Source organism: Scatophagus argus, chromosome 16, assembly GCF_020382885.2.
Source record: "Scatophagus argus isolate fScaArg1 chromosome 16, fScaArg1.pri, whole genome shotgun sequence".
Lineage (NCBI taxonomy): Eukaryota > Metazoa > Chordata > Actinopteri > Scatophagidae > Scatophagus > Scatophagus argus.
Window position 1 is genome coordinate 8,420,655 of NC_058508.1, and position 26,817 is coordinate 8,447,471.

The 26,817-nt window shown below is 42.2% G+C and overlaps 1 protein-coding gene across 1 annotated transcript; it reads right to left on the minus strand.

Moving 5' to 3' along the window:
• Positions 1-195: 195 nt before the first annotated feature.
• On the minus strand, positions 196-21,305 carry cacng3b (calcium channel, voltage-dependent, gamma subunit 3b). Its single transcript, XM_046416448.1, has 5 exons — positions 20,375-21,305; positions 19,362-20,251; positions 6,073-6,156; positions 3,045-3,185; positions 196-1,576 (listed from the first exon to the last, which is right to left on the minus strand). Exons 2-5 carry the CDS (start codon positions 19,576-19,578, stop codon positions 1,065-1,067), a joined length of 954 nt encoding a protein of 317 aa, XP_046272404.1. The 5' UTR covers positions 19,579-20,251; positions 20,375-21,305; the 3' UTR covers positions 196-1,064.
• Positions 21,306-26,817: the final 5,512 nt, after the last annotated feature.

Sequence of the window (26,817 nt, forward strand, 5' to 3'; positions counted from 1 at the left end):
TATGGGGCTACACAGAAAAATGTGGAAGGTGAAAGGTGACGAGTGACAGACAAATACTTTGTCATCTCTTTTAAGTTTTAGTTAGGTGAAAAAAAAAATAAATCAAGAGATGACGTGTGGCAGGAAACGTGGGTGAAAGGAAGCACCAATGATCTAATGTTACCTTCTAAAAGAGATTCATTAATTTAGTTTCCCCACCCAACGACTGATCTGCAGTCAGTGTACTACAGGGATCAGACAGGTGGGGTTAAATATTAGCAGGATTGAGCTTAATTCAGGTTCAGTTCAGTCAGTTATGAAGTGAGCTTTTCCATGATTAAACCCATCAGTCAATATGAAAACAGTATATATACAATATCTAGAGAAATAATAAATAGTGCCACAAATGTGCTGCCATTAAATGGACAAACTGCATCTTCAACTTCTGTCTGGAGTCCATCTGAACTGAAAGTGAATCAGTCCCCATCCTGAGGTGTTAACTTACTCACTTTTAAACAGTATTGTGATCAGAGAGAGACAGCCTCGGCGCTTGACGGCTGGTCCCTGCACTAATCCAACTCTGCTGCTATCCAAAAGGTCAGGAGGACAGAGGTCAAAAGGTCAAAGATCACCCAGAGTCTCACCTCTTTCCCCTTCTCCTTTAGTTCACATTATTTTCATTTTTTAGGAGAAGTTGCTCCAAACAGCAAACCACTTGCAATATGCTTTTAAATATGGGACAGTCCTGTTTCTTTCACCTTTAAAAAACCAGGAAGTCAATTTATGAACATAAACTGTATGTGCCTTCTTACGTAAGGTTACAGGTATGACTACAGTGATATGTGGTAATGTGGAGTTAGGAACAACTTCTCCATCAAAACTGACCCTGCTACACACACTGAAACTCTCACAGGGCTCAGGATTCACAGTTCAAAGGCTAAAAGTTCACAGTTCACAGTCAAGGTTTATCAAATCCCTTTGTTCCCTCCCCATAACCCTGTGTGTCCCCTGCTCTTGCTCCCCTGTATTTCTCATCACCCTTCTCTTTGATCCTCTGATTGGGCGATATCTGCAGCCAGCAACTCTCAGACGGGCGTGGTCCTGCGGTTGGGGTCCTTGCTGTAGTCTTTAGTGAGCGTGCTACTCTGGAGAAACTCCCTCTCCGAGTTGAGCAGGCCGGCCATGCCACCGCCAGGTTTGACGCCGGCGTTGCCCGCCTCACGCGGGTTCAGCGTGTACATGGGCATCTCGGAGGCGGCAGGCCCCGTGTAGCCGCCTTTCCCCAGCGGTGAGGTGTCACGGCTTGGGGCCTCGGAAGAACGGACGCTGGAGCGACGCCGGAAGCGGTAGCGGTAAGAGGGGATGCGGCTGAAGGCGGACTTTTTGATGAGCTCGGTGCGGGATTTGGCCCGTAGCTTGCGGTGCTTCTCAATGAACATGTGCACAGCCAGCACGCCAACCATTTCTGCCATGATGAAGGACAGCGCTCCAAAGTAGAAAGACCAGCCGTAGGAGTAGGACTTTTTGCTGTCACTCTGCCCAGGGTCACCCGAGTTGGCTGAGATATAGACAATAATTCCAATTATGTTACTGAGACCTGGAAGGGAGGGAAAGAAAGAGAAGGATATTAGGAGAATGGAGTGGTGACTGTGGCCTACCCAGCACACAATGTCAAAAAATGTAAGAGGCAGGGATTGGTCAGGAAATGAAAACAAAGCACAAAACAAATTACAGCAGCTAACTAGCATCACATGAGCTAAATGCTAACACCTGCATGCTTATATTTTCACAATGATAATGCTAACAGGACAATGTATATTAAGTATAATGTTCTCCAGAATCAACATTTCATTTCAGCTTCTTAGTAACTAAAATAGAGCATCAAACTAAATAGAAAGCTAAGGTCCAGAGGGGGACATGAAGGTCTGCCGAGCATTCCCATCACGAGTGCCACACAGCTACTGGGGCTAAAAATCAAGATCATGCAGCAGATCAGCAAGTGAAATGAAAATTTGAGAAAGATGAATGTTGAGAGGAATGGGTAGAGAGGAGGAGTGACGGGCAACAGCCAGATGAAATGCGGCAAGATAACGGGAGGAGAGCATCAGAGAGAGGGAGTGGAGCTTGATAGAAACATTGGAGAGAGTCATTGCACACAGCTGGGATCTCTTATTCCATATCATTAGTCCAGAATACAGTGCTCATGCAGTGTGGTGGAACGCACAGAATGGGGACAATTAGCCAGCTGTAATTAACCAGAATCAACCCCACACTATTGTGGTAAATAATTACCAATTTGGCTTCATGAATTGACTACAAAACCCAATGGGACCCTACACATCCCACTAAACAGCAATTACAACCCTTTGTGTATGTGTGTGTGTCAGGGGCAAGAGTGTAAGTGTGTGTGTTGGTGTGTGGGTGTTTATGAGACCAAGTGTCAGCATCATGTGATAGATTATGCATGTGAGTATGCATGTGTTTACACTCTCACACCCTCACAGTGCATCACAGTGGAATCGTGGTATTCTTGCTGATTGATTAATCAGCTGCTGTGTCCAATTTCCACACTCTGGCTTCTCACACAGGCACTTCTGTGTGCTTTAGATGCCTGACGGGCTTCTTCTGCAAATATTTGTGTGCTGCACATACTCTGTTTAAAGTGGCTCTACAGTAATACAACTGCACACACTGGTAGATGCACACATGGCCCCTTGTTGTTATAGCAAATGCAGTGTGCATCCTTGTATTTAAATTGCCAAAGCTCCTTCCACTAGGTCAGGGTATTTTAAGTCATTTGACTGGTACTGCAGCTAAGATGGCTGCTATTGTGTGTTTAAAAGTGGTGTCATGGTGATGAACATTAGAGATGGGTATCGAGGATCCGTACTGATTTCTGAATGATCAGTACTAAAATACTGATGAGCTCTTGGACAAACGATGCTGCTTTTGTATTTATGTGACATTAATTCATACAGCTGGCATTTTCAAATCCCTTACTACCCTTGACACTCTATTTCTAACAAGAAGACACACACATACACACACATACGGTGCAGACTAACCTGCAGAGACGAAAAATATTCCTGCACTGAGGATGACGTTGTGTCGGCTCCTGTAAAACTCACTGGCAGCTACACAGAGTCCACCCAGGAACAGCAGACCCACACTCATGATGGGGAAGATACTGGAGGCACGCACAGCACCTGTACACACACACACACACACACACACAAAGACAAAAGAGTGGACACACATTTAGAACTGAAAAGTACAAACTTTTTGTACCTTTGTGTAAAGATTTGAAATTGACATCACAAATACCAAATACACCAAATGTGTATTTTTAGCTGTTGTAGTGGGTATGAATTTGTTCATTAATTCATTGTGACTCTGAAATTATGTATGTAAAATCTATTGCCAAACCTTTTCTTCAAAATCAAAAAAAGTTGCCTGTGATGAACAGATTAATTTTAAGGCACAAAAAACAAAGATCATTGAAAATACCTCCAGACCCTGCACTGCATTTTACAACTGAATTCAATTCACTGAGTCCCATTTTGTAGTAAATCTGCAGGTTTGCTTCATGTCACCATTGAGGAAGAAGATGCATCACAAAATAGCAGATGGTATACAATCACCCTTCTAATATTTGTCAAAAGACGAAAAAGAGGTGAAAACACAGCAACATATTGAGCCAACAGCACAGGCACTGTGGCTTCTCTATTTAAACACACGGGATGTACTTTCTGTCTGACGTGATCCAGGCAGAAATGTTCATGGATAAACTAACAGGATATGTTGAGTCACATTCAAAGACTTCCTTCCTCACTCTATTGACTCGCTCCTGGAAATGATCGCGAAGGGCGACACAATAAAACGCGCTCTTACTTTGAATAAAATTACGGATTTCTTTTGGTTTGAACATTGTTCATTTGGAATAAAAACACACAACTTTTGGGATAATGTTGTACACAAATCAACATAAGATCTAACAAAGGCCTAGTCGTTTTTAGACATTTTAATGTGGAAATTTAAAGTGACCAAACAAACTGTCAACCTAAACTTTATAAAACAGTCAAAATTCCTACATGGTTCACCAACAGTCAGCATTTTAACTTCACAGTCATTGTTTCATTTCAGATCCACTGTGCTGGAAGACAGAGCTAAACAGGGAAAAATGTGTCACTTTGCACATACACACACACACACACACAAGACACACCAGTGGGCCAGTGTGCTGCTACATGCTTGACTGAGTCTGAATCCAGAACATGTTAAAGCATTCAGTGGCCTCAGTGGAGAGAGGGTGAGAGAGAGAGAGATGGATGTAGAGGGAAAAGATGGACAAAAACCAAGACAGATGGAGAGTCGAGTGACACATATGCAAGGAAAAATAATAAATAGAGGAGATGATGAAAACAAAAGCGAGGCTGCAGGAGGAGTGAATATTTGTCAGTGGCCCATATGCGCACATGATGTGTTAGCATATTGAAAGTTATTTGTAAACAGCTTGTCATACAGAACTGAACAGTGTGGCACTTTTCTAGCTGATGCGTACTCGTACATCTCAGGTGTGTCCTTACAAAAAACAACTGAAAGTCATCGATTTTGTAACACATTTGTGTGTTTGAATGTGAATCCTGACTTCTTTAAGCTTCAGCCACCAAAACATTTGCAGCATGACGGACAGCTGCAGTGACCACTGGTGTTGTGCGGCTGAACATATAAGCCCGCCCATGTGGCCCACACCCCTGGGCTGTATGAAATACCGGTCACTAGGTCCCTTCTCCCCATTGGTTGGCCAGCTCTAAGGCCTGTGATCTAATTGGCTGCCTCTGGGGCTGTTGCTCTGTGTTCAGCGGAGCAATGAAAAAGAAGCACAGGCTGAATCCATTTTCCCTTTTTTTCCCCGTTGTTGTTAGTGTTTTCTCACTCGGTCCATCTTTACTCTGTGTTTACTGTGCAAGAAAGAACAGCCAGAGCCCCCCTCCCCCTCCGATCTCTGTGGCTGCATCCTGTTCACCTCCGTCCTATTATTCTTTTTGGAAATAACAAGGTGCTCCGTCCTTTCTCCTTTGTCATTTTTTTCTCATCATACCAGTGTTTTTTCACCTCATTTTTCTCATGTATTTGCTGATAAAACCCCGCCATCTGTTTATATCTCTTGTTCTCTCAATTTGCTCATCTGTCTCCTCTTGCTTGTATTTTGTAGCCACTATTCATTCTCCCAAGCCCGTGTTTCACAAGATAGTTATATCTAACAGATCTGCAGGGATTTTCTCTCTGCCGCTTGTGTTCTCTTAGTGAAAATCCTTTTCAAATGACCATTTGTCTGCTCTAATGTAAGTTACAACTGTTAGCATGTCCGACTTAATATATTATTAATATAGCGACAGAGAGTTACTCCCAAGGTAACTAAGGGAAACAGAAGTTAGTGAATGGTAAATTGGGAAATGGAAAATTTCTATCATTATTAACATTTTCAGGTCTTACGTTATGACTTATGTTATGACTTGCTGCTTTGTGTGAACTTCTGGAGTGCGTGATGTTCTCTTTTTCTACATCCCACATTTTCACAACATCGAGGTTGGGTCCTTATGTGGGGTCACTTAACAAAAATTATGACGTTGGTTTGATTTCTTGGTTATTTCTGCCTGTTTTGTAGTGCTTGTAGTGTTTTTAAGTGATCAAAATAGTGGATAGTGCAACTTACTGGCAATTTAGTGATTCTTAGTAGTAGTTATGAGGCTAAAATCATGAATAATCTGATCCTAAAAATATAACTGGGTTTACTGTTTTGGGAGCATGAATCTATCCAGAAAAGTTCATAGCAATTTTGAGCTGTCAGTGACACTAGATAACAGAGTTCTCATAGGTTTGACTGATAAAAACATTTGCAAATTACGTGAAAAATAAAATATCATGTCTCCTTTAGAGCTCCTTGAATTTATGTTGCCAGCCTGACTTGAATTTTGGGACCTTAAAATGCAGTGAGAGACCGGTAAATGCTGAGCCTGGTTCTGAACATTACAGTGCATGTATACGTGCATAAGCACATGCATCAGTGTTTTGTGTTCATGTCAAACTTACGGAGGAGGTATTCAGCAGCATCTGCTTCGTAGTCAGCATCCTCAGGGAAGTGGTCAATCTTCTTACACACACCTCTGAATGTTCCTGCAGAGGAGTAACACACATCATTTCAGATCTTTATTGTTCCTCAAAACAAGATTAAATACTACTTGTTTTACTTAACACACACACACACACTCAATGGATTTCTGCTGTCCATGCTAATTTGTAATATTATAAATGACAGGTGAAGTCTTGATATTTCATTAATTCTCAGAGGAAGTTAAGATCAGTTAATACCAGAATATATATCCTAACTTATCTAAGGCAAATTGTGGCTTTAAGGTTTTTGTTTTATTCCACAACATCCCAACAGTAATCCACAGTTTTCAGAACAATAAACCAAGATGAGTTTGTTACCGGGTGTTACAGACATAGTTCCACTGACTGTTAAATAAAGATGGAAAATGTTGGTGCTCTCCAGAGCGAAGCCAAAACATCTTCCTTGCCCCCTGGTGGTTGGCTGCAGTACAGTCACTTAATTCCATGCTCACCATTTTAGCAGAGGATCATCTTATCACTCTGATGTATGTTCAAGTTTTTATTTTTCTGATCAGTTTGATTTTACTTAGTTACGTGTTATAAAGAAGGAGATGAAGAAAACTATCATATTGATAATTTTGGTATTTTTTAGGTGGCTATTTGACTGGGATCTGCTAGTCGCAGTTCGCCCAATCACTACTGCACAGACCCTGGCTCCAAATGACATCATCAGCACAAGATGGCAGCATTTATATCCAAAATGTCATATGTCAGTGGTCTGGACTAAAAGCTTATTTTACAGTTGCACTTGTCAATAAATCAAAAAAAGCATCAGTTAAATGCCTAAAATGCAAGAAAACATGGATATTGGATTGTTGGATTTAAGTATTGTTTTTGTCAATAAGAAATCAATCATCTTCTTGTGTGATTGTACTGCATCAAATCACATTTTCAGTAGAGTGAAAGTACATCTATATGCATGTACATGAATACATATCCAAGGCAGAAAAAAAAAGCTGCAAAGGAGAGAGAGAGAGAGAGAGCGAGAGAGAGAGATGACAGATGATGCAGGACAGAGCTGTAGCCTTCAGGGTGTGTGAGGGAAACACCAATGAAAAGCCTTATCACACCCAGCACACACACACATATACAACTACAACTTTGAATACAAAAACACACACGAAAGACAGACATCATGTGTACACACGTCAGCCAAGCTCATTAAACTGATATATGAACACTATCAATCATGCATGTAAGTAAAAGCCTTTACATCGGTGTGTGTGTGTGTGTGTGTGTGTGTGTGTGTTGTATTGACTAGGATGTAGTCTTCTACAAGCGTGCCATATGTCAGGCAAAGAGTGACTCATCCTCCTTAGTGCACGTCCTTCTTAAACAAACACACACACACACACACACACACAGAGCATCCTTTCTGTGAGTGCATGTGGAAGCGTGTTTATGTGTATGTGTGTACACTGTGTGTAGCTAAATTCCCACCCATCATTCAGTCCCATTCACACATGGTCAACACCCCAGGGGATAAGAGAGAGGGAGATGGGGGTGACTGAGAAGGAATGTAGAGGAAGAGGAGAGAAAGGAGGATGAAGGTGGATGAAGTGAGAGGAAGTGTTGGTTGAAAGAGTTTTCAGTGGTAAAATGACATGGCAGAATGAGGGAGAAATGGGAGTATAGAGGCTGGTGATTAACAACGAAGGACTCAACCTAATTACTTATTTGCATATGAAGAGGTTCTTTCCCAGTACCCACACTCAGAAAATCATTCATAAACTGATTCATCCAGCTCATGTCGTGAGGGATAGTCAGTAACCTCTGAGACTGCGACTCTGATTGACAGAAAAGACATTTCTCGAGTGTTTGGTTTGATTGACTTGATTTGATAAAGTAATAATCCGTCATATGAAGGCTGTTTTTCTGCACTTTAACATTCATCAAACGCACACAAGTATATGTACTGTATCATCTTTTCACACCCTCTAAACGATGCAATCCTCATCTTTTCATACTTTCATCAATGAGTCTCCGTTTTCCGTTGGATGAAAATGCTTGTTCACAACTTAATCAGAAACCCACACGTGATATCAAATCAGATGCTGTGGCTGCATTCACTCAAAGATGTAATATGTAGAACATTTCAGCTGCAAATCTGAAAGTCATCATCTGAAAGTTCTGAAGAACTGAAAGGGATTTTTTTTAACTATTTTATTGCTCAAATGAAAAATCAAATCAATTAATCAAGAAAACAGATTAATTTATAATGAAAAATATAATAATTTGCAGCTTAAACCAGAAAGATAGATTAGAATGATTAATCGGCTTCTTAATACTTTCTGACTTCCCTGCCCCATTTGTGCCCCCCTCCTGTCTTGGTTTCTACTGAAGACATAAATCTTGAGACAAGTATGCAGTTTAATTTGGAGAGGTTATACGGCCTCCCAAAACTACTTACTCGGGCAAAAGTGCATGTGCTGGTCACGATTTTCAGCTGAGGATTAATACATATTTGAAATACTAATAAGAATGTATGGCAGCAGGACAGCGTACATGAAGATCCTACTGTGTGTTCTCTTGGTGCTCAGAGCTCCATTTAATCTGATAGATCACTACATTCAAATTCTGTTTGAGGGTTTTACATCATTATTATTTGGACGACATCATAAAATATGACAACAGACATTCATTCATTCAAAAACCTCAACAGAGGCTTGAGATGATATTTGGTACAGACATGTAAACTATGATTATAATGACAAAACATGTCAGTGATTGCAACAGTGCTGTTCACTGATGTGTTTTCAATAGTTACTGGACAATAATGGAGCTCTGTGGCACAGAGGAGTAGGATATATCAGAACAGCCTGTTTGACTAGAGTCACATGAGGTAATTGTAGTCTTAGCAGTTAAGGTGTAAAGCATCATCGGTCAGGGCTCAGCCCAGCGTCTGCCAGCCGGGACATTTATTCTACCTCCTGCCTTTTAATGTATCGAACCATCCTGATGTAAAGAGCACCAAACTGCCTCATGTAATGAAATGCCAATGAAGCAAAGTACGCACGCACACACACATAGACACACACACTTATGAACATAGAGGATGTTGTGGGGCAAACAGCAAGATAGATGGCCGGTTTTATTTCTCTCTCAGTGGCAGAGAATCTAAATCACTTCTGCACAAACACAGTTAAAAACAAACAAACACACACACACACACACACACATACATACACACATAGATACAACCCTAATTATCTCACACTTTTAGAGTACCTGATTACATCACGTCACACTATTACTTTCCAGAATATAAAGATGGTCTGCTAAAAATAACCTTAAACGCACATCCACACACACACATATACACACACACACACAGGGAGAGTCATTTAGACTGTTCTCCTGAACCTTCAGGTCAGCATGTTCATCATGATAATATGTGAGTAACAAACAGCACCCTGGGAATCTTTAAAACAATAACACAAACACACACAGACACACACACATACACACACACACCTACATATTCAGCTTTGTGTTGTGCATTCATTCATACATTTCATACATTTTACAGGCTGCAACAATCTGCAAACACTACAAGTCTACAAATACACTTCTGCAAAAACGTCTGTGTGTGTGAGCGTGCGTGCATGTGTGTAGGTGAGTGTTCGTGTGTCACATCCCACACTGAGGCTTTAGAGAGCTACCTCCAAATGCTTTATCAGTGAGTGAGTCAGTAGGTGTCACACAGGCTTAAGTCAAGTGTCCCAAACATTTTATGATCTCATCAAAGAGAAACCAGTGGAACACACACACACACAGCTTTTCAAGGTGTATAAATTTTGGTCGATAAATCAAAAAGCTGTCAACAAACCCGGGCTACAGTAGACTGTATGTTTGATTATATCCATATACCCGTGTAGTTTCACCTAACCTTTGTTCACTGACATAAAGGTAAAACTGCCTCTGTCAACTGAACCTTCTCCATCCTGTATTGTGGGAATGAATGTTAATTCAGATTGATTATGCTGTAAACCTCAGCTTCAATGATATTAGTCCTCTGGGTTGCAGTGGCTAATTTGAATATTTCTAAGCCTTTTGGCTCAGGACTAAACCTCCAGAGTAGACAGAGGAAGGCAGAGGTGGAGATAATACACCTAAAAGCCTTCAGAAGGAGTGAATGATTTGTTTTAGTATAAATGTAGGGCTTTTTTTCAACGTCACCATTACCCAGATGCTCCAACAAAACAATATAAAATTACATTTATTAAATGGGATGATGAAGCAACATAACCCCAACACCCCACATACACATGTAAAACCAATGCTGATACAATACAATATGCATCACAACACTTTTATTACGATGTGGCTTATACAGCAAAATCCACAGCAATGCACTCGTGTGGATGGTAAAAATAGTCATCAGCACATAAAGGATGATCATATTTTGTGTAACATGATCCCATTTGAGAGATAAGCATATACCTAACAGGACCAACACAATATACTCACTCAGGTTTGTCTCCAGAGAGTACACTATTACTCAATAAACGATTTGTCATTCACACTTTATGGTTTTAGTCCTTCATTTCTTTAAATTGTACTCAAACCTGTACACATCCAAATCCGTACTCAAGTAGTAGATCTTGACAAACCGTTCACCTAAGCAGAAGTTATTACAGGGATTAAAGCCCTTCTCCCCAGAACCTTCTCACTCATATTGAAGAACAAAGAACAATTACAGTGGACTTCCTAATGGCCACTTTCCTTATTAAATGTGAGTATTTATTCAGTTTTTTTGAAAGATTTAGATTTGGACACAAGATTGTAGGTTCTATAGTAACAGTTTCATTTACAGTGTGGAACTAGACAAGGGCGATTGTTGCAGCTTCATATAAAACTTAACATATATGAAACTACATCCTGTCTGCTAAAGATCTTAAACTACTGCTTAGACTGCTTAGTCATTTTTAGGCTGTAAGATAAACCTACAGGAAAACAATACCCAGGAATATGGACAACTACCACAGGCAACTCTACACCTCTGATAGGCAAATTTCTCTTCCACTTCTGGTTGTGCTATAGCTTGTTGGCAGAATAAATATCATTAAAATGGACTTTATTCCAAAACTCTTACAGTAAGCGGTGGTACACACCTTTAAAGATTGTTTGCGATCAACCAGTAAACAAAGAAGAAGAAGAAGAAGAATTATGCAACAGCGTCGAAGAAGTGCAGCACGCTGTTGTCATGATGTCAGACTGCTGCTTTGGGGAGCCACACAGTGCGAACAAGAGAGCAAAGCATGTTGTTGCCATTGTGGGGGCTTTTTTTCTGTGAATTTCCCCAGTGTGGAACTAATACAACTTATCTTATCTTACAGTTTCAGAGGGAGTCAACACGATTGCAATTTGCCATAGATATTCAGACAGGAAGGGTAGAGTTTTAACACAGACAAATCTTATGAGAGCAATAAAATATCAAATCATCCTCACTACATCTTAGCCTGTCTTACTCTTAGCCTGGTTATGTACTTCTGTTTAAAATACAAAAAATGTGAAATTATTGGTTGTCTTATTGATTATTATTGTCTTATTGGAGAAGTGGGTAATTATCGGTTATATCTGTAATGGCTGAGAAAAATCCATATAGCACATCGCTATTTGGGGGAATAGAAGGGATAGCCCTTTATATCTCAGCTGGTCTCTGTCTGTGTTTGACTGACCGCAGCTGGCAGAGTGTTGGCGTTATGCTGTAGAGATTGAGAGAGAAATGACGCTGTAGCCTACACGTCACGGCCTGACAGAGTGATGCTGGTGTTATTCGATGCTAGTGTAAGAGTAAGGACCACACCAGCACCTAACTGGACCCAAATGGCATTTGCAGGTACGTTTACATGTTGTTTAATATGCTGCAGTGGGGAGCAGTGTAGCTGTCTAGTTGCAAAGTGTTAGCAGTGCACTTTTCTCAGGTGACTGTTTGTTTGTTTGGTCGCTGGTTCAACAAACTAAGGTGCAAGACAAGATGTGTCTTCACGTTTGTAAGTTAGATAAGAAGGAGACTGTAGCAGGAAAGCTAATGTTGTTCAGAGTCTGTGGCTCTGGTGTAGCGGGCTGCTCTCTGACTCAGTGCGTTCGTCTGCTCTGCCTCTGATACAACACTGATGCTACTGCTTTATGCATGATTTGATTGGCTGTAACAAAACAGTCTTCATCTAATTACATGGATGGCTATTGGTATTAAATCAAATTACTGCAAAACCAAGGGGAGCTTTCACGAAAACCAAAAACTATAAAACATAAATTTGTCTTTTATGGTTTATGAGTTTTTTTCTCAAACTGATTTACAAGTACACATATGTTGTAGCAGACAAAAAAAATCCTACCAAACCATGTGAGGTCTGAACACAGTGGGACAGGTTTAAGGCTGGCTTGACACGTACAGCAACACTGACTTTAAAACTTATTCATGTCTAGGACTGCTTACGTCACACTGCTGGTTTGTTTCTCTAATTTGGTGCACCTCGAAGGTCATGAGAGTCTGTGCATACAGGGGCATTCCAGTGTGTGTGTGTGTGTGTGTGTGTGCGCGTGTGTGTGTGTATGTGTGTGCGGATTCACTCTAATTAACAGCAAACTAATGAACAAACACACATGCCCGCCCACACAAAGACAAATGACATACATACATACTAAGATAGCAAACACACACGCACACACACACACACACACACACACTGGAAGCATCTATCAGGAGACATTTGCCTCACAAAGGTCATTGTGGCCTGAGGGCAGCTGCAACCACAGCTACAGCAAGGCATTATGGGACACAGGAAATAGGGATGGGAGCCCAATCTGTGCATGATTGCCTGCCTGTGTGTGTCTCACTGTATTTTTTCCAAGTCATATGGTTTAGATACTCTTACTGGGCCCAGTAAGCTGCCACTGCCTCTTATGCATAAACACACACACACACACAAATGAACATGTACATATACATGTGCGCATACACTCTTGTGCGCCATCTTTGTTAGTAAGACTCAAAACGTGACATCTTGATTGAAGAGCGCAGTGCCGAACACAGACCACAGCTGAAAGTGTACTGGTACTGATAACAAGAAGAACAGCCGCTCATGTCTGAACATGGGCAGAACATTTATGTAATGAAGACCTTAGTTTGAATGCCAAAAGCCATACTTCAACAGACAGATTAAGCCGGCAGTGGTACAGCGCTCATGTCTGTAAGGGCTCTTGGTACAGATACGGAGCTGAGCACACACAAACATCAACACATTTTGAAATTATGCATGAAAGCAGCACAACAGCAAATCCACGGGCTAAACGATGATAGGTGGACAGGAAACACTTTCCATTTCACTGATTCTGAGTAACTGAGTGCTGAGCTACAAACACATTTTTATTTAGCTTTACCTCACATCTTACTTTTGCACCTTTTATTTATTTTTTTTACTCTCCTCAGTTTTCTCCTTTTTCCTCTGGTATCTCTAACCTTGCCTGGTCAGCCTGTTCTCTCCACTGTCTTTCTTCGATCATTTTAATTATCATCACCATGACATCAGTATGATCAAGCTATGTCACTGTCTCAAAGGTGGACAGTTCTGAACAGTTAACATACTGAGTGGTTTCAAATGAAACACAGATATCTAGCTGCTGCATCAGTCTAGTTCTGCTTGTGAAATTACACGCAAGCAATGCAGTGCGCATACTAAACAGTGAAAATGTTCCACTAGATAAAATAGTGCCTCAGACCAAGGTTAAAAAGAAAAGAAGACAAACATAAACAGCAGTGTGTGTCCAGATGCCCCCATGATTGTGACAAGCTGGTCATGAGGTGCCAGCTGTTTGTCCTTGATCCAACTCTGTCCCACACACACACACACACACACACACACACACACACACACACACACACACACACACACACAGTGTAGAGCAGAGTTACATGTCAAACACAGAAACACCATAAATTTTGGAAATTGCAAGACTCTTACAAAAAAAAAGAAAGAGAGAAACCAACCAAGAGTGCTAGGATGTAAGTGAAGATTCAAGTTAGTTAAATTTATTCAGAGACTGACTTTTTCTTCAGCTTCCAAAATGCAGCATAGCACAGAAACAGTCAAAACACCGTAGCGCTAACGTAACCTACCAACCTCAACCCAACTTGAGTTTAACTGTGCAATTGCACTTTAAACACAACAGTAACACCATATGTGTTCACAGCAACAAGTCCTTCATACCTGATGACAAAGCTAAAATAACCCATACAAGCAATTTCTAATCTGACTCCTCCAACTGAATGATTCACATGTTACAGCATAGTTCAGACTGGAGTAGACAAAGTGGCTCTGTGAGACTGTGTGTCTTGGTTTAGGTTGTTAAAATTAGTTAATTATGACAAAACACCAAGTACAGGTTCATGGGAAGGACATCGGTTTGCAAGTAAGTTGGTCATTAACCGAAGTGTTGGACAAATTTTGACACATTTTTACTACCATTAGAGCACATCAATTGAAGAACATCTGGACCACAAGTGATGGACATGATCATGGTTAAAAGAAACCAAATAAATGGCAGGTCTCAGATGTTAAAATCACACTGATCATACACTCAACCTCCTCCTTAGAAGATTTTTTTTCTGCTTTGCCTGTGAGAGAAAATAGGTCTGCATCAGTAAGACGCAAACATGGGGCATGTTAGGCACCTGAACAATCGAGCAGTGCTGTAGTTATTGTAGTGAGGACAGCCTTGTTCCCAGGGGAGCTGTCCCTAATCAGCTGATGTGTAGTCCAAAAGCTGCATGTGAGTGGCCCGTCTGAATTCAGCCACATGCACACACAAATGCACGCACTCAGAATATAAACCGTTTTGTCAACTAGAAAACAGTAGAGAAGAAGAGGAGGGAGTGAGCGAGAGCGAGGAAAGGAAGTTGAAAAGCAGAGCAAATTGGACTGCTTGTTTCCTCAGAGCGCCTCTGACAGCTCAGTGTGGGTGACTGTGCCTCTCTCTCTCCCCCCTCTCTCCCTCCCTCTCTCTCTGTCCCTACCTCTCTCACTCTCTCTGATTACGTCTTTCCAGGCGAAGGAGAGAGGAGACGCGAGAGAGGGAAAAGAGGGAGAGGAAGAGGCTAGTTTCCACAGTGATGGCTGATGAAAGAGAATGAGACAGGATCTGCTTGGTTGCACACCTCTCCTCTTTCTCTCTCTTCTTTACCCCTGTCTTCTCAGTCTGTTTTCCACCCATGTTCTCTCGCTCTCTCTCTTTCTCAAAAACATTTCTTTGTTCCCGTTTCAAATCTTCTCATCATCCCTCTTTCACTCTACCTCGTTTTCTCCACCCTCATTCATTGCTTTCATCTCTTCATACCTTTGTACATGCTTGTTTGTAGCATCCAGCTACACTACAATGCCAAAAGGAGGTGGACACCTCTTTTCAAAACAATGGACATTGACATGCCGCCATAATAGCCTCCACTCTTCTGGGAAAGTCGTCCACCAGTTTTTGAGGCTGGCTCCAGCAAATTGCTCTCATCCTGCCACAAGAGCATTTGTGAAGTCAGGCACTGATGTAGGACATTTGATGTGGTTCTTCCAAACCCAAACTTTGAAGAACATTTGTTTGTGGACTTGGCTCTGTGCAGTGAAACAGCAAAGGGCCTTCCCCAGACAGTTTCCTCAAAGCTGGAGGAAAAATACTGTCTAAAATACCATTGTATGCTGTCAAGAGTTCCTTTAATTGGCAACAAGCTATGAAAAACAGCCCCAGACTAAAAGCACTCAAAGGTATGGGGAAAATAGTGTCCACAAACTTCTGGCAATATACTGTCTTCACATTTTTTTCTTTTGCTTTTCTTTCCAAATATTACCCTCTTCCTTTTGCTCTCCCTCTTTGTCCTCCATTCCTTCCCCCCACCCCCCTCTTTATTCACCCCTTCCTCTGGCCACCCGGGTGATCGTTTTTGTCCCCGTCTCTGTTTAAAACCCTGTTCCTTCTCGCTATTACCAGGTGATCATTTAGATCCCCAGCGTGGTCAAACACTCCCCAGAGATTCACCAGAAACAGAGGCCATGCACAGCTCATCCATCACCTCCCACCCACCACGCCCCTCCACTGCTTCATTCATGAACATTCTGGTCTCTCTTCATTCATGTTGTGCCTCCCTCCACCTCCTGCTCCCTTTTCTTTTCTCCTTATTTCTGGGATTTTTCATGGTCATTAATCACACAGATAATTTCAGCACACCTGCACAGACACACAACACATAACTGCATGCCAGAAATCCCTGCACGATCACCTACAAACTGTTGGTGGGTAGGCGATCCTATCACAAATAAAGGGAACATTAAAGCGCATCACATGAAAAAAAAATAACATTACAAATACATGTACAATAAGTGGATTCAGTGGAGACTTTTACTTTGAAGGGTACAACCTGAGGTTATATTTCCTAATTTTACTATGTGTCCTGTGTGGTGTATTTATTTTTAAGGGGGTCAATATGTTGGCAGGAAGCTTGTTTTATTTTACCGTGTGTGCAGCATGCCAATCACAATTCAAACCTGACCTCCCATCTTAAAGCCTTTGTCTTTATTTAGATGATGTTCTGGCACACGTTGTAGGTTGCAAATAGGGTTGTAAATTATCATTGTACACAAAAAGCCCATAGGCATCACAAGAAACAAACCTTGGTCAACTTGAGCTCATCCCTCTTTATCTTTTCTTTGATAAATGGAAAATGGGATGATTATTTCTTTCTCTTCTTTATTGCCTCATTGTCTATGAAGGAAACTGTGTCACTACAAAATGGACTGCATGCTATATGCTGCACAGTACATATGCATGACTGCTCTATGCATTTACTGTAAGAACACTGCATACATGATGCTTTTCTACCCCCTCTCTCTCTCGCTCTATCTCTCTTTCACTCACTCTCTGATGTCAGGCAGCGTACATGCCACATGTACACGAGTCAGAGACATCCATTTCCTGTCAGTTTATGAGGCGTTTATGAATTATAAAACCGTGACAACCTGGGGACCAGGAATGAAGGAAGGGGGAATAAGATGGGCAGAATGAGAGAAGAGATAAGAGAACTTATTCACTTTAGTTGTGTTATGGTGCATGTGTGTGTGTGTACATGGGTGAGTGTATGCGCGTCTGCATGTTTTTGTGCCTGCTGGATGTGAGCTTGTGTGTATGTGCGTGTATGTGTGCATGCATTGACATTGTGCTGACATTGTGTTAACTTGGCATACTGCTCCCACATCTGTGCTTATTTGGTGGCTTGGGAATATCCTAGAATTTGTCTATTTATTCATTCAATTACAAGTGTGTGTGTGTGTGTGTGTGTGTGTGTATGTAAATGAGAGTGCGTGTTCAATAAAGCCTTATACCTGCACCATCTGGCCCTGTAATAGCCTTCTCTGCCCCCCAGAATGAGATGGTTATGTCTGGCTGCATTACAAACGCACACACATACACACACAAAAGACACATGCATGCCTCTACCAGAGGCAATATATGCCTTCAATGATAAGTGAAACCAGTTTACCAGTTTGCAGCAAATTTTCATTATGTGAAGAATGTACATTTCCTATGACTATGGAAACTTGAAATTAGTCTTAAAGAAATAATCAAATAATGTTGTCTCAAGGTGAGCTGCATTGGATCATTCACAGCAGTTCATCTCCGTTTGTTCAGTGGTAAGACTGGTCCAAGACACATTTAGCCTAGCTTAGCACAAAGCAAACTCACCACCATTACACCCAGGAATCACATGAACTGAGTTTCTATGTCGCTGTACTCTTATGGCACCAAGGTAGCCAGCTATTAGGGTTCAGTAGATTTCTGGATTTGCCAGTCAGATTGGTTGTATGAGCTTAAACCAGTGTAATTTTATGCTAACTGAACTGACATTTGTCAGGTGTACGCCACAGAAACATGCTTTAAATCTATCTTATCCTATTTATCTACCTGCTCAAATTATTGCTACCCCCTATACTTTAATCGTGGACTATCCTTAGGTGTTGAGTTTCAGGTTCATCAGATAGCCACAACACGTGGGGACTGGAAATCAGATGGCTTCATGAACCAGAGAGCTGATCCAATACTGTAGTCAAGGTAGATGGGCCTACAGGCAAGGGATGTGTGTCTGTTGCTTAAAAAGTCATGATCTAACAGGGTTTTTTTTATGTTTTATCATCTTAATTAAATAATTAAATGATCTAAATGCAAAGATATATCAACAATAAGTGAACAATACTACTGAAGTCACAACAATAATGATACTTCTGATTGACAGCAATAACCATGAAGCTACTGCTACATTCTAACAGGTGAAGCTACACTATTACTTCTGACTGGTGGAGACGTCTGTGGGACTTGAGATTTAAGTCAAAAATGGTACTGATGCAGCAGGAACAAGCAACACCCAACACACCTGTGTGATGAATGTGAGAGCACCTGAAGATGCCATCCTTGTTATGGCAACGTCATCTAACCTCTCTCCAGAAAGTCACACAATAATCTTGATATTCTCAATGATCACATGTCATAGTTTCATACATTTATGGCCACATAAATTGACAGATTTCTCTCAACTTGCCAAGTACACACCTGATTCCAGTACCAACCTAGTCTATGCCGCTTTGCCCAAAAGAGTCTTTCTGGGCATCCAAAAACAAGACAACCAGATGACTTCAAAAGGACTTCAACGATGTATGCAAAAGTCCCAGCAACACTGTGTAGATCCAGGTGGTTGTTAGTGGTGCAGCTGACTGGCTAATAACACTGCCAGCTGTCTGTGTGTCTGAGTGCCTGTTAGTGCTTTATTTGTACCTTCAGCTATGCAGTGTGAAGACAACAAGAGCAGAAGTCACACTGTAGGCACGATCAATAGTCTGTCTTATTATGAACCAGAGGAAAGGTACAAGGTTGAATTTGGGAAAGGACAGCTTCTTAAGAACTGGATTTCAGGGATTGTAGGATGCTGTCACACACACACACACACACACACACATTCACTGGGTACACTAATGTTCCTCTGGTGCCTGATGGACAGAGGCAGACGGTAGGAGAGGGGCACAAAAAGACTAACACATGCATTGATACACACCAGGAGAAGGAGGAGGCGCGCGCACACACACACACACACACACACACACATACACACACACTCACAGAAGCAGGCAGAGACGGCTATAAGAGACAGTCAGTCAGTCAGACTGATCACGTACCTTCCAGACAGCAGGTTCGCCAGAGGCCGGAGTGCGTCATCACCTCCTCGTTCTTGCGGCTCGTGTCGTTGTCGCCGCTGCTCTTCACGCGGCAGACACCGCGTGAGTACAGCCAGTAGTCGGTACCGACGGCAATGGTCATAAGGCTGAAGGCGGCGAACGCGCCCACCGTCGTCACGAGCATCTGGACGCCGCGGTCACACATCAGCATCTTCATATAGGCGGCTCCTGTTTGTCTTAATCTTTTTTCTCGTCCTCTCTTTTAGATTCACCCTTTTATTTCCTTTATATCCCGCGAGACTTGGAGAGTCAGAGTGAGGGCTTCAACAGACAGGCACTCAAATTAATAAATTAAAAAAAATAGAAATATGGCAAAATGTAGTGATTTTCTAAGTGTGGAGCGAAAAATGAAGTACTTCGCTGCCTTGTCCGTTGAGTTGACAACAGGCTCGTGGCAAAGGGCGGGAAGGTGGGAGGGCGGCACGTCACTTTCTCGCGCATCAAAAACCGGTTTTCACCACCACCACCCCCATACACACGCGCGCACGCACACACACCGGGGGTTTAACTACCACCGGCGGTCCCCTGCTACCCGACACTGCCCCTCACCCAGTCAGAGTGGAGGCTAACACCAATGCCACATTCTGCCTCTCCTTCCCCTCCCTCCGTCTATTAGTCCCGGGGTTAGGCAGGGCGAGAGAGCCGCGTTATCCGCCAGTAACAGGAGATCTCCTTTCCCTCCTTTTCCTCTTCTTCCTCTTCTTCCCCGTCTATCTCTCTTTCCTTCCTTCCTTAGGTCCTTCCTTCCTCTCAACTTCTGCTGTTGCTTTCCCAAAGCAGCGTTGTTATTAATCTGTTAAACAGTCAAGGTTTGCATGCGGCGAGTCCATCTTTAAAACAAGAAAAAAGGGGGGTGTTAGTTTGCTTTCTGTTTTGTTTTGGTCAATAATGTGATCACACAGCACAAGGCAAGGCAGAGGGTTTCTAATGTGTTTCTGTTAAAACTCACTCACCGCTGGATTTCTTGACCGATGAAGATCTCCTCCGTCGACAGTCTCTCTTACAGCAGCGTCCAAATATGAGGCGGCACACTGGATTTATTCGTGCTTTTTCGGTTTCCTGGCGAATTACTGAATGAATGGACGAATGAATAAAGCCCATACGTCAGCTATGAAGCGAGAGAGGACGCTGACCGAGATCCGTCGTGTGTTTTCCACTCCAGCTGTTGACTCACTGACATGTTTTTCCCTCCCCTCTCGGTGTGGGCTTCGGAAACTCGTCCAAACATGCAGCCGCTAATATAAATTAAATTTTCATAGATTATCTGCAGTGGAGAGACACGTAGCACTGATATTAAAGTTAAACGGGCTTAAAAGAGCACGAAAAATGGCACCAAGACGGGGCTGATCAAATGTCTCCTCCAAAACATCCGTCTTCACTATCTTTCACCGCCGAAGTTCAATCACAAACCGGGACAGACCGTCCGATAAGACGCCTGCTGAAGGAGCCTATAGGACAGTATACGCCCGCCTGGGTTTGCTCCCTAGAAACGTGCCCGTTGGTACAAATGAAAAAAAAAATGACAGCCGTCGCCTCCTCCTCCTCCTCCTCCTCCTTCTCCTCCTCCTCCTCTTCGTCTTCCTCCTCCTCCTCCTATACCGGTCCAACCAACACAAACTAAAACTAGCCGCGCGTCTCCTCAAACTCCGCCTGAGGCCGCACCGCTCGGCTCGGATTGGGTTCGTGAGTGACAGCGCCCTTCAGGAGCTAATCACGTGCGGTCAGTGCTGTACGTCCCGCCCACCGCCGCAACGCCGTCACTATAAAGCATGGGGGGTCTCCAGTCCAGAGGAGAGGATGTTTTGAGTTCACTGTAATAAGGTTCTGTCTCTTATATTTCTCAACTGAGCAGTGAAGATAATAGAAGCTTGCAAATTAGCAAATGTTACAACTCAATGCAATTGTAGATACTGGAAGGTAATGTTGGCCAGATTTGTTCACAAACCACCTGCTCCTGAAGTCTAATGTCTGTGTCTCGTGTTGAGCTGTCCGTAGTTCTGACTGTGTGTGGGAACGCTGTCCCTGGTCCTGACTCGAAGCATAGCGTTTTTCTTCTCCCCACCGCTTCCCTCTTTCCACCGCCTGCGCGGCTCCAGCAGCTCTTGCACCGCACTGATTAGTTCGAAGAGCAAGTAAGAAAGGGCGAGAAATACACGAAGAGAGAGAGAGAGAGAGAGAGAGAGAGAGACAGAGAGAGAGAGAGAGAGAGACAGAGAGAGAGAGAATGGCAAGCGATGCATGAAGAATAGCGCCCGGGAGAGAAGCAGAGACGCCACTTAAAGAGCCACGGACCGTTTTTAATGATTCCACTCCAGCGAGGTTTCCACACAAGGCGGTCTGAGCTTCACAGTTCACTTAGCACACGGGAGCGCGCGTGCGTGTATGTGTGTGCACGTGGATGCGCCAGTGTGTGCGTGTATTGTAGGCCTGTCTGTTTATGTCCGTAGTCACGTGACCCTGTTGTGTGTGTGTGTGTGTGTGTGTGTACAAATATGAACACGTGTCAGTGTCTTGTCTCTCGATGTATATGTGTGTACATACTGCCGACGGTCGAACAGATCGGTCGAACACGGTCGAACCCGTGTTTGACACCCGAGACCAGTACAAATACTTTTTTAAAATTTTCTTTCCGTCTTTCTCCCTGAGCATGCAGACTGATAGACGTTTGCTTAAACACATTTTAGGGTCAGTCTGGTTGCAGTGTTTTTGCCACAGCTAACTGACTTAACTGGCTGTGAGGTTGTAAGTGACTTAAAGATGGAGCGAGTGACGCTCTGACTGACACAGCAGTCAGCTGTTTAGCTAAAGGAACACAGGAGGAAACAGACGAATTAAGGTGATCAAAAACAAACAGGGAGAGGAAAGTGCAGGCAGAGGCAGAGAATGAAGGATTACAGTTAATAATTAAATATTTGCATGAACAGATCAACAGAGAAGGCAGTGACAGGCGCTATCATCCTTCTCACTTGCTCTGCCAGTGTGTATGTGTGTGTGTGTGTGTGTGTGTGTCCGAGGCCTTTTCTGCCTACGTTATCTCACAAGGAGACTCATTAACATAGAAATGACTTCAGGAAGAGAAGTACGGCGGTTCACCTCTGGTGAGAGACAGGAGGGAGGGAGGGAAGCCGGAGGAAGGAGGGAGGAGGAGTGACAGCACATGAGGAGAGGAAGGAGGAAAAAGAAAGGAAGGAGGAGGTGAGAAAGACTGAAGAGATAAGGAAGAAGAGCACGAGGAGTGGCAAAGGCAGAGAGGGGAGAGAGGTATTGATGGAGGCAACAGAGGATGAGAGAGGGAGGTGGTGGAAGAAGAGGAGAGAGGGAAGAGAAAAGAGAAGAAATGAAGGAGCAGAGGGAAGGATCAAGGCAGCGGGGTATGAGGGCAACCCTGTCTCCTAGAAAGTACATTTATTAACTATTAACAGTGTTTTCAAATGATGAGTTGAGGAAAACGTATGTGCTGCTTCAGTGTTTTTCCAGTAAAGGAAGTTCAGCCTCACACGCTCTCTTTGCAGTGTGTCATAACAGCATCAGATTACTGCCAGTGAACACATTTCCCACTGCTTTTTGCTCTCATTGAAAGCATCCAATTGCTCAAACATGGCGACTTTACCATGAGAGACAGTAAAAAATGTGTCTATAACAAAAAAAAAGGCAATGGATATTTTTGCCACTTTGTTGGTGGATCGTGTTTAACTTTTGCAAGGGTGTAATAGAATAAGAAGAAGGAGCCGCAGTAAGCTGGGAGTTGAAGAGTTGCGGTCAATCAGTTGCACACCTCCAGCTCCTCAGCAAACTTTGCGGACATGCTGTTGTGTGGACAGCTACTTGGTCACTGCAGCCTCCAATCACATCACAAGACAGAAATCTTAAGAATTGCAATGTAACAGTGAAACATGTTACAAATGTTTTTAGCGAATACTCAGGGAAAAACAAATTGCATATGTTGTCAGAATGTTTTGTTGTTACGTTCAGTATAAACATTTTGCAACAAGGTTCAAGGTCCCTTGTGAAGAAAATCACAGATCATGCATCATGGGAAATGCAGTTTTAAACACTAAAGTGTCTTGTGTTTGCCCTTTCTCTCTATGCCTCTGTTTCTGTCTCGTTCCGTAATTCTCTCTTTGCCATCGTTTGGTTGTACAACAGGAGGATGAGATGAGAGAGAAAGACAGGGCGGTTCTTGAAGACAGGAGGAGGAGGAGGAGGAGGAGGACTGCAGGGTTTCTGCCCAGTGAGCTGGAACCTTCTCACGCCTCTGGCCAGTGCTCAGACACTGGGAGGAAAAAGAGAAAGAGCAGGAGGAAGAGGAGGGGGGAGGAGGGCAGGCAACACAAGAGGAAGAAGTTAGTGGAAAATGAAAACCAGAATAATTAGAGAATGAAAGATAAACTATTTGGAGAAAGAGAGAGGAGGAGGCAACTGGTGACATAAATATACTGCAAAGTGAGGGAGCTGGATTCACAGGCAGAGAGGAGCACGAGCTTTCCAGTTAGAGAGACTTTCCATGAAAGATTACAAGACTGACATTTTTACTGCAACTGATCACTTCATTCACGTCTTTATATGCTGTATGTGTCGTATGGTGAGGATCACAATGTGGATGGGTGTATTACAAAGCATACCTCTGCCTCTGTGTGTATTTGTGTGCATCTGTGTTTGTTTTTGTGTTTGTGTGTGTTTTCCCAGATGGGAATAACTGCAGGGCAGAAGGAGGACATATGGTGATATGTCATGATTCTGGCATGATGCAAATATGTCAAAACTGTGATTTATGACTTACATGTCTGCAGACACGGCCTGGGGAGATTCTCTGGAAAAGTGTGGGTGTGTATTTCTGTGTGTGTGTATACTGAAAGCGAAACATTTTCAGATGTGTGTTGCCTCATTTGACAGCAGATGAAATCTTATTTTTGGTCTGATTTAAATTCCAAATTTTCACCTCCTTTTTTTTTTTTTTTTGAAAATTTTGTCTAAAGTTCAAGCATCTGTAGGTGGTGCTCTGATTAGACATAATAATGTCTATTTATGGGACTGTGATGTGTAAGAGTGGACACTTTAGGAAGACACGAGGTCAGTGATCACGTGGAAGTGTTTCTAATGTGTGTGTATAATGAAAATGTTTGCAAGGGTGTTTGTGCGCATGTGAGTTGGACACTGATTGGGCAAAGGACTGACATTTAGATTGAGTGATTAAAAGAGAGAGGAAGTAGAGAGTGAATGAATGGGAAGCACACACACACACAGAAAAAAATGTATCTTAATTGTGAAGGCACATGTCTGATGGTGTGAAAGTGTGTCTAATATGTTTGCCTAATGAAAATGTGTGTAGGGCTGGGTGAGAGAGTGGAAGAGAGAGAAAGAGAGCCAGAAAGAAAGATAGTGTGAAATAAATCCAATAAGCTCCTCCGTCATGCTCCCCTCTCGAGCATTTTTAAGATCAACTGAATGAAATAAATAAGAGATTCTTTTGCTTTTGTCAGTTTTCCTTTTTCATCTCTCTCTCCAGTGTGCTGCAGTGCCCTGCTGTCCTTCACTTCAGCTCCTATCTTCCCTTTATCCTTTTCTTCTCCATCAACAATGGCAGCTAGCTTCTTTGCTAGCTAGTTCACCAACAAATCAGTGCAGAACCCCATAAACATGGTAACCATTAATAACACATCTCATTAACCTGTTCCTAAACCCTGTCCCCAGGCAGAAAGCTTAACAACCATAAATATGCATGGCAGGCCTGTCGAACTTTGGATTTCTCTCTGTTTGAAAGTAGTAAGAACAAGATTCTGTATATGATGAGTTTTGAAGGTGGTGTCTTTTTCTTAGCCTCTCAAAAAGTAAATACCCAACAGCAAAAAGAATGGATTAAACAATGTGTTTATCTACTCTGACGGACGACACAACTGTTTGCATGTTCAGCTTCACATCTTACTGCCTTTAGTGGTAGAATTACTTTGAAGGCCAATGAACATTTCCTACTACATTATTTTTTCCAGTTAGAACTTAGAAGATTATATGCTGTCACTATGAGAAGTCAGATTATTGTTATTATTATCACAGAGGCAGATGAAGCCAAGCATGGCCATATGGGATGCACTGCAAGGTGTGTGTGTGTGTGTATGTGAAACACAACAGTGATGACCTCCTACCAACCGAACAATAAATATAATAATAAAGATTTATTCTACATTTGCTGTCAAACCTGCACAATGTGTAACACATCATTAATAGGTGCCCCATTAATCTGTGTGCAGCAGAACAAGCACACATACAAACAAGCACACGTACAAATTTACTGCATCCAATGAACAGACGATCATTTGTCGGGGTTTGATAATGTTATTTGTTTGGAGATTTAACCAGAAATGAGACAACATATGATCTTTCAACGTGATTTATTATACTACAGTTGAAAACATCACAATGCACATTTTCTTATTAGTAAACTATCTCACAAAAACACATTCTTAGTCTTTTGTTGTACCTTTGATGTTCTCTGCATGGAAAAACCGTAAATTATCTTCAGGTTACCGTTAAGCTAGTTTTTGTTTAGCGTGTAAGTCAGAGCAGAAACAAGTTCAAGAAACAAGCATCAAATTTAAATTCTACTAACAGCTCATCAGATTTCAGGTTTAATGTCAAGTATGGAGAAGGAGAAAAAGAGTGAAATGTAAAAGGAAGTAGAATGAGACAAATCAGGGAAATGAAAACAAGCAGCATCTTGAAAAGAAGAGATGTGCCGAAAATGCTGAAGAGGGTGAGCAAAAAGGAAAAAAAAAGCCCTACAGAGAGGGGTAAAGGTCAAAAGAAAGGAAAATAAGGTACGAAAAAGACAATGAGGAAGAAGGAGAAAGAAAGAGGAAAGGGAAAGGTCAGGGGAAAAAATAAAATGACAGATGGAAAGGCGTGATAAGAGAAAAGGTCGGAAAGAAATGAAGGAGTGAAGAAAGGAGGACACCATTCAAGAGTTGGTACACTGTGGTACCAGTTCTGTTCCACCCCGCAGAACCTATAAAACTGTATGAGCCGATGGGTGGGAGGTTAAACAGGCATACATTTTATGTAGTGTCATTATAATCCAGTCGTCGTTTGGCCCTATTTGCACGTTTTTTTTCTATTGCAGCTCATATATAATTTAACCCCTAAATACATAAACTTCTCTGCGTAAATGCAAGTATGGAAATGGAAGACTCTTACCCCTACACACTTGAAAAATATTTATATATGTACAAATGAAGCAGAACATGGCCCTTGTATAATATTTCATAAATAGATAACAATGACATGAGACATACTTTTATCATATTAAGCAACAGAAACCCTATTGATGTCTAATAAAGTAATTACCACACACCAGTCCATCAATCAACACTTAATATAGGATAAATCCATATCATATGGAACA

What these genes read in the sequence shown, in the direction of transcription:
- cacng3b (XM_046416448.1), bottom strand. Translation starts at nt 19,578, where the DNA reads ATGAAGATGCTGATGTGTGACCGCGGCGTCCAGATGCTCGTGACGACG. An exon ending in GCGAACCTGCTGTCTGGAAG is followed by an intron (nt 6,157 to 19,361) that starts GTACGTGATCAG and finishes ACTCCTCTGCAG; the next exon opens with GAACATTCAGAGGTGTGTGT. An exon ending in AATATTTTTCGTCTCTGCAG is followed by an intron (nt 1,577 to 3,044) that starts GTTAGTCTGCAC and finishes CCTCCCTTCCAG; the next exon opens with GTCTCAGTAACATAATTGGA.